The sequence below is a fragment of the Poromitra crassiceps genome, assembly GCF_964638095.1.
Source record: "Poromitra crassiceps genome assembly, chromosome: 18".
Classification (NCBI taxonomy): domain Eukaryota; kingdom Metazoa; phylum Chordata; class Actinopteri; order Beryciformes; family Melamphaidae; genus Poromitra; species Poromitra crassiceps.
The window spans coordinates 13226195-13238694 of NC_139636.1; the positions used below are offsets into that span (position 1 = coordinate 13226195).

Here is a 12500-nt window from a genome sequence, read left to right on the forward strand (position 1 = left end):
TTTCAACTCCCTAATGGAACTTGTCATGACCCGTTTGACCGAAAGGCCACTTCATCTGAACTTCATCTTCTTTGGGGGAAAAACACAACTTGCCTGGTACTCGTACTTCTGTCCCAGTCAGGAGCCGCGTCCGTCATCACAGCCTGGTGACCACGGCCATGTGTTTGCCTGATGTAGGGAAGATATGAGTCACACAGCGTTTTATCACTGTGTTTACACGACACGCACAGCCGGCCTCATGGAGAACTAATGATGCTCGCACATATCGAGCCCTTTTATGAAAAAATAGTCTGCTCGCTCTCCATCAAAAAGTCTTTATCTTCCAAGGTTCAATCCTTTGGAGTCTCCATAGTGACTGCGGTTAATTTCCGCTGACAGAGGCAGTTTACAGCCACCAGAGTTCTGGCAGCGGCCCTTTCAGACATAAGTGCGGGATTATAGATTCTGTCATTGATAAAAGAGCCAGCAGAAACCGTGGCCTTGGGGCACTTTTGAGAGAGTGGTTTGCTACGCATGCTAGCTACAGTAGAATGTTTGGCAGCCAGGCTTTGCATAATGTGCCTGTTTGCATAACTGTGGCTCTGCTTTCCTGACAGATTCATGTCTAAGAGGTACAGGAAGAAGGACCTCCGGGAAAACTACTGTCGGAACCCTGACAACTCCACCGCTGGACCGTGGTGCTTCACCACTGACCCCCGCCCACACCTCCGACACCAGGAGTGTGGCATACCACAGTGCTCGCAGGGTAGGCTGCTGACGCACACACACACACATGCACACATGCGCACACAAACACACGCATGCACACACACACACACACTGCATTTGTCATATGCACCACAGACACACAAAATGTACATTATGTGAGTGGACGTTCATCTTGAAATAATGCCCATCCCACATTGCAAATTGCGTCACCAATGGAGGTTTGATAGCCTGGGAATGAGCTGCAGCAAATTAGGCAATCAAACAGTACCGTGCACTAAGCCATGTTGACTCTAGCTGTGCAGCCTACATCGCTGTGTGTATGCATGTGTGCGTGCACACACACAGCGCTGTGTGCGTGTGCGTGTGTGTGCGTGTGTGTGCGTGCACACACAGGGTTTCTCTTTTAGCCGAGGCCAGCTGCTGCCACTTCCAGGTGTGAGGTTCAGTTGACGTTGTCCTCTCTCATTCCATCAGGCTCCAGCTCTGTAAATGCTTTGAACCCACAGAGGCTGGTGTTAGGGGGCGTTCGGAGGGATGATGCCCCTGTCTTCTCCTATAGAGAAAATGTTAGCTGTTTTAACCTACATAACTGTCCCAGCAGCACACATACACAGCGACTATTGCCTTGGATTAGGGATGCACAATATTGGATTTTTTTTTGGCTGATATCCGATATGCCGATATTTTCCAACTCTTTTTGAGCATTGTTGATGCTGATATATGTGCACATTTTTCCCCATCTAATTTCAGAGAAATTCTCTCCTGCAGTGGAATTAAGGCCTATATAAATACTAGGTTTATATTTATCCTGTCAGGATGAGAGAAAAGCTTTTTCCCACCACTGCCTCAACCTGTATGTTCTCTCACACAATATGACTGTCAGACACTGATCTCTCCCTGTAGAAGGGCCTGATAATGACCTCTGTTATCTAATCCCGGGTGATTCATGCTGTCAGAGGGGCTGTTCCCTCTGTGTGCATGATGACACACGATGTTAATGAGAGACCTGCGCTTTGAGGAAGCAGGACGGGAATCCACCTCACATGTTGGATCCACCTCACATGTTGAATCCACCTCACATGTTGAATCCACCTCACATGTTGAATCCACCTCACATGTTGGATCCACCTCACATGTTGAATCCACCTCACATGTTGAATCCACCTCACATGTTGAATCCACCTCACATGTTGAATCCACCTCACATGTTGAATCCACCTCACATGTTGAATCCACCTCACATGTTGAATCCACCTCACATGTTGAATCCACCTCACATGTTGAATCCACCTCACATGTTGGATCCACCTCACATGTTGGATCCCACCAGCTTATCATGAGCTCTAACATGGACTTCACCTTTTCTTTCTATTTTGATAGAAAGCATGCGTTAGTGCAAGAAGAAAAATGGCTAGAAGGGTTTGTCCAGAAATTAGTTGGAGTTAATGGGAAACACACACACACATGCACGCACGCACGCACGCACACACACACACACACACACACACACACACACACACACACACACACACACACACACACACACACACACACACACAGACATGCACAGTGTAGTGGCCTAAAATGTGCTCTGTGAGAATGATGGACTCATAAACATCTGTTTCTAATCTGGAGTTTTTCTGTTGTTGTTTACACTAGACAATGTGTGCTACCCACCATGCTAATCAACTCATGGTACTGTACCTTCTGCACATCAAAGCGAGCCTTACCTTCATTAGACACACATGTGCTGTGTTTTCACACATTAGAATGTCTGCCCTTGCCTATTTTCAGCAAGTTTTTATTGGTTTCTAACAAACACGCTCCTCTCAGAAAGTGCTCCCTAGCAAGAAAGACCAATTATAGTAAAGTAATGATTGGCAACGCTTCAGTCAGAAATCAGGGGACTTCATCCATTCGAGATTCTCAATCAAATGAATACTTTACTTTGACAAATGACAGTTTTACAAATCACTCCAAATTCTGGAAAACTTGAAAAATTCTGGAGTATTCTAGAACAAAAAGCCAAGGTATTTTCCCCAGCAATTGAAAACTGAAAATGTCCCCATCATTGGCAAACGTGATATGTTAAATGCCACATGGCATGGTCAGATTTTTGATCGGCAGTCTCCCTCAAGACTCTTCAGAGTGCCTTATACCATCAAGTTCATCCTCATCTTCTGCTCTTTCATTTGATTTTGAAGCCTTCCAAGTCCCAGATGTTCTTCATGCATTAAATACAATCGACCCCAAAAAGGCAGCTGGGCCTGATGGCCTCAACCCCTTTCTGTTCAAGCCTGCTGCACTGGTCATAGCAGAGCCCCATCCTTTCAACTTGTCAATTGCTCTTAATCAGGTTGCATGCAGTTCAGTTACCTGGAAGCCAGCTTATGTTTGCTGGCAAACATAAGCTGGAAAGCTGGCAGGTTGTGGCAACCAATCTGACATGAATAATTATATAGGGCAATGTCTAACCTCTCTGTCCTTTCAAAAATCTTGGAATTATTAGTTGCTACCCAAATTAAATCACATATGGTTTAGATGAAATCCAAAAATACTGTAGCACACGGAACCTGCATCCAAACGTTAGTTAATAAAAAAAGTTTGTATACACTTGATCCGTGTGCTACAGTATTTCTGGATTTCATCTAAAGCCTCTCCTCCAAGATGGCCCTCTCCTGACAGCACCGGACCAGCCTGCGGGGCTGCTTGGGTCGAAGCACGCCTAACTTCATCCTGCAAGTAAATCACATATGGATTCATTAAAAATTTTTTAATGATATGCAATCTGGATTCAGATCAAGACATTATAGCACTGTAACTGTCACTTTCAAAGTCTTCGACAACATCAAAGAGGCCGTGGACAACAAACGTGTGTGTCTCTGTTTATAGACCTCACCAAGGCTTTTGATACTGTGTGGACCACCCTCTACTTATCAACACCCTATGGGAGCTGGCATTGGATGCAAAGCGCCAAAGTGGTTCCACAGCTATCTGACAAATGGTTCACAGATCGTTAAACATTGCAATGTCATGTCTGACCCGGTCATTGTTTCAACGGGTGTATCACAAGGTTTGGTTTTGGGGCCCTTGCTTTTTCTTTGTGTTTAAATGTGTGTGTGTGTGTGTGTGTGTGTGTGTGTGTGTGTGTGTGTGCACGTGTGTGTGTGTGTGTGTGTGTGTGTGTGTGTGTGTGTGTGTGTGTGTGTGTGTGTGTGTGTCTGTGTGTCTGTGTGTCTGTGTGTGTCTGTGCGCAGTGGAGTGTATGAACTGTAATGGGGAAGATTACAGAGGACCGATGGACCACACAGAGAGTGGAAGGGAATGCCAGCGCTGGGACCTGGATGATCCACACAAACACCTGTACCACCCCAAGAGGTAACACACACACACGCACACACACACACACACACACACACACACACACACACACACACACACACACACACACACACACACACACACACACACACACACACACACACACACACACACACACACACTTGCATGGTCAATCACACTGCGGTCTGCATGGTCAATCACACATAATCCCCCAAATACAAGGTCATATAATACTAGGTAAATTGCACAGCAATACATACAGTATGTAGCAATGAGTTCATAGAAACACATTCAGATGTGATTTGTTATGGGTTATATGTGATTTGTTCTGGGTTATAAATGGTTATATGGGGCACTAACTCTTATTTTGTATATTTGTGGAGTCTGCATCGCTTTTTTTCTTTTCTTTCATTTCTTACTGGAGACGGAGTGATTTAATCAGCCAGCGTGGCTTTCCTTGGAGGAATGTTATCAGACGGCAGACTTCCATAGTGTAATTGTGTGTTTTTAGCTGCGCTACACTGAAAAACACTTCATTTTGTCGTAATGGGCCTAAATTCCTCTAAGCTCTCGATAGATTACAAAGCAGACCAGTCCAGCCTGGAGATAAGTTTACACCTATTCTAAGTGGGCCACATATTTGAGTAATGCATTATTATTTCTGTGTGTGTGTGTGTGTGTGTGTGTGTGTGTGTGTGTGTGTCTGTGTGTGTGCGTGTGCATGTGCGTGTGTGTGTGTGTGTGTGTGTGTGTGTGTGTGTCGGTGTCCATGTCCATGTTGAGCGTATGTTCCAGCTTGTCGGAGGGCAGGTGGTCTGGATTAGTGTGCACTCGTTAACACGTCCTTAATCATCCCAGTGTTTGTGTAAATGAGGTCCCAGGCTGCACGCAGCACTAATGTAATGAGGGGGGTCCCGCAGCCCGACACCGGCCTGCTGGAGACTGCAGGCCTGCAGGGACGGGGCTTTGGGAGGACTTGGAACACCTGTAGTGGTGCAGCCTGTTATTATCTTCCACGCTCCCTGGAGCTCTGTGCACACTCACAGTGTCCTATCCCACTTACTAATGTGTGAACTGCATGCAACACTGATTGGCTTCTCGCTCTGTCCCCATCGTTTGGAAAATTGCTTTTCTGTTTGTCCCCGGCCGCTTCTTTTCACCTGACAGCGGGGATTTTCAACCGGCAGGACGTAGCGCGTGCGGAGGAACACGTTATTCCCCCCCCAGTTCCCCTCCCTGCCGAACAGGTCCCCCGACCATCCAGAGGAGGCGCTAGTGCAGTGACCAGGGGTCTCATTTATCAAACTGTTCTTAGGATCCGGATTCCTACTAAACGGCTAACCTATCCGGTGGCTGCACATACTGACAAATCCAACACAGTCTCTTAGAAAATTGTATAATACCAACGATATGGACCAACGTTGCTATTTTACAATTTCGGCTCGAAAAATGTAAAATAGTAACGTTCTGAGTGGTTAGGGTGAGGATTAGAGTAGGGGGAGGGGTTAGAAACAGAAAATCTCCGTAAAACACGCCCAAACCACGCCCACCGCTGTAGACGCATACGTTCCCATTTTACAATTTCTTAGCCGACATCGTAAAATACCAACGTATGTCCACAAACGTTGCTATTTTACAATTTTTTTGGAGATCGGGTTGGACAAATCAGACCCCAGGACACATACCCTTGTCCGGCTTCCCACCCGCAGACACGGCCAAGACACGGTCTGTACTCCGTAGGGACGTCCGGCCAGGCCGGAGGTACTGTAACAATGGGTGTGCGAACCTGCTGCAGCCCTCGTGTGGGAATAGACTGCTACACCACCCGGGGGCGCCCCAGTTTGACTCAATTTCAAGGCGTAATAATAATGTGCTGTATGCTGAATGATTGATGGATGACATATGCAGCATAAGGGTGTTTACCCGCTGTATGTAATGTGCTCGGTTTCAGCTACGCTTTTCGCTTTCCTGCCTCTGAGCTTGTTATTTGTATGTGTTTTGCATTAGGTACCCTGACATGGGCCTGGACGATAACTACTGTAGGAACCCAGACGGACGCCACAGACCCTGGTGCTTCACCACGGACCCGCACACGCCCTGGGAGTACTGCGACATCAAAGTCTGCGGTGAGCGCGCGTGCATGCCTTGTTTGTTTGTGTCTGTGTGTGTGTGTGTGTGTGTGTGTGTGTGTGTGTGTGTTTTCATGAGTTTGCGTTATGCATGTTGAAGTAAAAAGCCTGTGTGTACATGTGTGGGTGTGTTTGTGTATGTAGGAGAACACAGACATGTGCAGTGTGACCAGAATTTATAACTTCCTGTAACTTTCATTTTGCCACACCTCTCCCTCTGATTGGCCGATGCTATGGAATATATATACAAGCAGACACACGCGCACACGCGTGCCGCACAACCCCGCACAAACACACACACACACACACACGCACACACACACAAACACACACACACACAGTCCTCTTCGCTTTGGTTCTCTGTTCTCTAATAGCCAGAATGTTTATTTTCCTCCTGCACCACTCAGCTTGCTGTTTATTGTTCTATGCCAGCATGTGGTGGTCAATCTGCAGAGGGCTGTTACTGCTCTATATAAACCTCCTGTTACACACACAGACACAACACCATGGCTCACACACACACACACACACACACACACACACACACACACACACACACACACACACACACACACACACACACACACACACACACACACACACACTACAAGCAGATCGCTTACATTTCACTTCACACACATCATTTACCAATACCAATACCTTTTTGGCTAGCATATCCATACTTTGGAACATTTTGGTGGCATCTCTGCACACTGAACTGCCAACTCCGTCACATCCACCGCGCTCGACTTCACCACCACAGAGTGTATATGTATGGGTTGTAGCGGCTGCGCTAGTGGGCCAAACGCCGCGTTCAATCGAAGAACGCTTGCGGTGATTGGCTGCAAGTTAAACCATATAAATATATATATTTTTCTAGATCTAGTACAAAAGGGATCAAATGCAGGTATTGTTGGAGACTGGAGAAGTTTCGATACCATCCGGTACGGGTAATTTCGGTCGATACCTTAAAGGCATCAGGTAGCGATACCCAGGCCTAATAGAGAGTGATTGAGCAGTGCGAGTCGTGTGTAAGAAGGGTGTGTGTGTGTGTGTGTGTGTGTGTGTGTGTGTGTGTGTGTGTGTGTGTGTGTGTGTGTGTGTATGTGTTAGCAGTGTACAAGTGTCCAATATGCTCATATAGTGTTTTCTGTGTCTCCACTCTGAGATGGAGTCAGCTGTCAGCCACATTGTGCCCTAGCTAGCTGACCTGTCGTTAATGTGGAGTCATTGAGCTGAGACAGCTACTGAGGCCTTCAGGAACATAAAGCACAGAGAATACTGTTGCTGTGTTGTTGTTGTTGTTGTTGTTGTTGTTGTTGTTGTTGTTGTTGTTGTTGTTGTTGTTGTTGTTGGGCTGGGCTCCTCTCTCCTGAGCCTGCCACTGGCCTGATTGCCTGCTACAGTCATCAGCAGGCCTGCAGGCACCATGTTTACTAGATGGCTTTCCTCCATGTGGACCCAGTGATTCACTGTTCCCCCTGCTTTTCCCTTTAAAAATCCTCACCCACCCCCTACTCACTGTGTCTCTCTCTCTCTCTCTCTCTCTGTCTCTCTCCCTCTCTCTCCCTCTCTCTCTCTCTCTCTCTCTCTCCATCTCCCTCTCTCTCTCTCTCTCTCTCTCTCTCTCTCTCTCCCTCTCTCTCTCTGATACGGGGTTTGTTGGGAACAGACCAAGTTTACGACCCAGTTAGTCTTAATCAAAACAAGGCAGAGAGGGGAGAGCGAGAGACAGAGAGACAGGGAGGCAGAGAGGGCAGAGCGCGAGACAGAGAGGCTGAGTGTTCCTTTGTCAAAGGCCGGGTCCTTTGTTTAGCAGTCACATAACCGGTGCAGATCTATTTTGAGGCGAGCTGTATGGACAGAGACCGCCTGTTTACAGACCGGAGGATGTGATGTTGTGTATAGTCATGCATAACGTTTAATCAACTCATAGATAATGGACTACTGTCAGTGCTTGCACGTTGTAGTGGCCACGACTAGGATGCTCCGAGATAGAGACCAGCAGAACATACTGTAGTAGCATAATAATAGATCTTCCGAACCCCAAGAGGGAGCTGTTCTGTTATCAGCAGGTGGCCCAGAGACTGAGGCTGTTAACTTTGGCCAAAGTCAACACATCAAAGGCACATCGTCCACCACAAACTGATTTTAGATTGACTCTAATCTGTCCTTTATCCCTATTTATTTTAAAATGTGATTTTAAATTTCCTTTGACCCCCCCACACGCACACACACACACACACACACACACACACACTTGCTAATATTCCTCACTCCTCCACAGACACAGCCGCTAAAAGTAACGTGGAGGAAACGACGGAGTGTTACCATGGAAGAGGGCGGGGCTACAGGGGTACGGTCGAGACGACGCCCACCGGACTCACCTGCCAACGCTGGGAGTCGCAGTATCCCCATAACCACACATTCACACCTGAGGCTTACCCCTGCAAGTGAGTCACGCACACGCATACACACACACACACACACGCACGCACGCACGCACACACGCGCACACACACGCACACACACACACACACACTCACACACACCCACACACACACGCACACACACACACACACACACACACACACGCACACGCACACACAGATTACACAATGATTAACTCGATGTTTTCCAGAGACCTGAGAGAAAACTACTGTCGGAACCCAGACGGCCAAGATCACCCGTGGTGCTTCACGACGGACCCCAGGTTCCGCACGATGTCCTGCACCAACATCCCTCAGTGCGGCGCCCAGAACACGCCACTCAACGGTGAGAGACGAGAGACAATGCCATTGCTAGAAAGACTTGCATGTCTCATGGCTCAGAAATAAACACAATTCTTCACTCATACTTCTACGTATTACATCGTATCGTGGCTTATCTAATCACCAACCCCATATCGCATGTCGGATGATGTCATGTAATTATGGTTTCATTTCACAGTCAAAATGGCACGGGGAGAGCAGATTGACTCTGAAGCAGAGACATATTCAGCATGTTCATATTCCGTGGACCCTGGAATTCACATGAGGCCTTGTAGTTAGATTTGCTAAACTACTAATAGAGTAACCACACGTGTTGCTTTGAGACCATGCTTTCTCCTTCCCTATGGAGAAGTGTAGGCCTAAAGGACTGTGGGAAGGACTGACCACCATGCATCACACAAACTGTCTCTGACAGTCGTCAGGTCTCTCTGGACAATGAAAGATGGGCTGGAAGGATTAGGGCTCGATTGAAATTTTTCTGGGGCAGCAAGAGATTTATTTGGATGTCAAAGATGTGGATCCATGGCTGAATACACACATTCACATTTCTCAGGGGATCTCTTTGTATGGTATTTCTCAGAGGCCGCTTGGGCTCGCAGTGGGACTTATAAGTCCTCCTCTGAGGTTGTGTTGTGGTCTCCTCTTGAGGTTTGAGTATGTTCCCACAGATGAAAAGCAGGGTGACAGACAGTTTGAAGAACATGTTTATGACTTGTGTTTTCTTAGGCACCATTGTGGGCTTAGATGTGCTCCCAGCTAGGCATATTAACGGATCCAATGAGAACCATAATAGTTTGGAATCTGCGTCCTCTGCTTAGAATTCAAGTCCTCGGATTTGTCTTTACATGATTTACAGTATAACACAGTGCGATTTACAGTATAACACTGTATGATTTACAGTATAACACCGTATGATTCACAGTATAACACTGTATAATTTACATTATAAAATGGCTCTCTCAAATCAAGCAATCTGATTGGTTCACAGCCATTGTATAATTCCAGTAACCGAGTTCAATAACCCATGGCCATGGGTTATTGGTTGCCATGGCAACTCTCTTACTAAGAGAGTAATAATAAGGCTTACCTCAAATGACAACGTAGAAAAAAAAATGGCGGAGACAGCTGTCAGATCCTTGTGAATCGATCTTCGCTTATAACTTTACTAATACTTCGCAGAAAATGATGTTTTGTACAAGAATAGATGCGGGCTAATGTCTTCTTTGCAAAAGAAAGGCTGTTAACTCCGCATTTAACCCCGCATTTAACCCCGTAACGTTAGTTGGTGTCGGGCAAGCCCTGAGAATGCAACGCTGCGGTCGAGCTGCCTGGGTTTCCAGAAAGCTCTCAGCCAAGCGCCAGGATTGGCCAATGTCAACTTCAGTCTCCAGAACGATCCAATCAAATCACCCGCACGTCTATCTTCTTGCTAGAGGTCCCGCCTTACAGTAGTGTTTCAACTGACTCTCAGAATACCATGCCAGTCGGACTTATAGTGTTATTATTATTATATTATTATACTTGGAACCCTTTTATAAAAGCAATATAGCACTCGAGCAGCGTGTGTTGTGGAATATATCCCCCTGCTCAGTTGTTATCCCACGAGGCCGGGATATATTCACCACAACACACTTGCTCTCGTGATATATTGCTTAAGTATAACACCGTAAGATTCACAGTATAACACTGTATGATTTACAGTATAACACCGTAAGATTCACAGTATAACACTGTAAGATTCACAGTATAACACTGTAAGATTCACAGTATAACACTGTATGATTTACAGTATAACACCGTAAGATTCACAGTATAACACTGTAAGATTCACAGTATAACACTGTATAATTTACAGTATAACACTGTAAGATTCACAGTATAACACTGTATGATTCACAGTATAACACTGTATGATTCACAGTATAACACTGTATAATTTACAGTATAACACTGTAAGATTCACAGTATAACACTGTAAGATTCACAGTATAACACTGTAAGATTCACAGTATAACACTGTAAGATTCACACTATAACACTGTAAGATTCACAGTATAACACTGTAAGATTCACACTATAACACTGTAAGATTCACAGTATAACACTGTATGATTTACAGTATAACACTGTAAGATTCACAGTATAACACTGTATAATTTACAGTATAACACTGTAAGATTCACAGTATAACACTGTATGATTCACAGTATAACACTGTAAGATTCACAGTATAACACTGTAAGATTCACAGTATAACACTGTATGATTCACAGTATAACACTGTAAGATTCACAGTATAACACTGTATGATTCACAGTATAACACTGTAAGATTCACAGTATAACACTGTAAGATTCACAGTATAACACTGTAAGATTCACAGTATAACACTGTAAGATTCACAGTATAACACTGTAAGATTCACAGTATAACACTGTAAGATTCACAGTATAACACTGTATGATTTACAGTATAACACTGTAAGATTCACAGTATAACACTGTATAATTTACAGTATAACACTGTATTATTTACAGTATAACACCATATGATTCACAGTATAACACTGTATCATTTACAGTTTAACTGTATAATTTACAGTGTAACACCATATGATTCACAGTATAACACTGTATCATTTACAGTTTAACTGTATAATTTACAGTATAACACTGTATAATTTACAGTATAACACTGTATGATTCACAGTATAACACTATCATTTACACTATAACACCATATGATTCACAGTATAACACTGCATGATTTACAGTATGACCCTGTATGGTACAGAATATACAAAGTGGTGGTGCACGTTTATGGAAGCTTGGCAAACTTGCCTCCTGTTATCTGTGTGTGTTGTTCATTATTGTATGTTTGTTCAGACAAAGTGTGTATAGAATCCTCTTTTTAATATTGCAGACTGCTATGATGGCTTTGGAGAGACTTACCGAGGAGAACAGTCAAGGACCAGGTCAAACCTGCCCTGTGATCCCTGGAGAGACCACCATTACAGGTCAGTCCACTGGATCCACCACTGCTAACTTCACCTTCCCAAACCCCACCGTGATGCACCAAACAGGGCTGTGCTATCAATAACTCTCCTTGTATTTCAGTAGACACTAACCAAGCACATCTATACCTCAATTAGGGATCATAATGTCACAGAGCAGCTTGTACCAAGTATTTTAAGAGACTGGGATCAATGCAAACTATTGATAATGCCCAGAAAACATCCAAATTACAGTAAGTGGATGCCGATGGGAAAATGAACACCAGAAAAATATGCTTAAAGTCGAACTGAACCTGTTCGTCACGTGCAGAATGAGTCCGTTGCAGACTGAAAACATAGTTTGTCTAAGATAACAGGTTGAGAGGCGAGTGATCATGTCGATGATTTTATTTGACAATTCTGGGGACTGGATTGGGCTTTGGCCAATCCTGGCGTGTTCCGCCTCCAAATCGAGTGGGATTCAGTCGTGTTGTGGCGCTCGCCTCGGGAAGAGCCTTTTGACGGGAGGAGTGGATGTCAGCGAGCCGCAGGCAGCCA

General features: G+C 45.1%; 1 protein-coding gene across 1 annotated transcript in view; it reads left to right on the forward strand.

The window, feature by feature from the left end:
- Nucleotides 1-12500, forward strand: part of hgfb (hepatocyte growth factor b) — a gene marked incomplete at its 5' end in the record, with an annotated part of 27708 nt that overhangs the window by 6648 nt on the left and 8560 nt on the right. Inside the window, 6 exons of the mRNA XM_083654494.1 lie at nt 597-745; nt 3966-4086; nt 6058-6176; nt 8467-8632; nt 8821-8954; nt 11873-11966. Coding sequence (XP_083510620.1) covers nt 597-745; nt 3966-4086; nt 6058-6176; nt 8467-8632; nt 8821-8954; nt 11873-11966 — 783 coding nt within the window. The remainder of the gene's footprint in view (nt 1-596; nt 746-3965; nt 4087-6057; nt 6177-8466; nt 8633-8820; nt 8955-11872; nt 11967-12500) is intronic.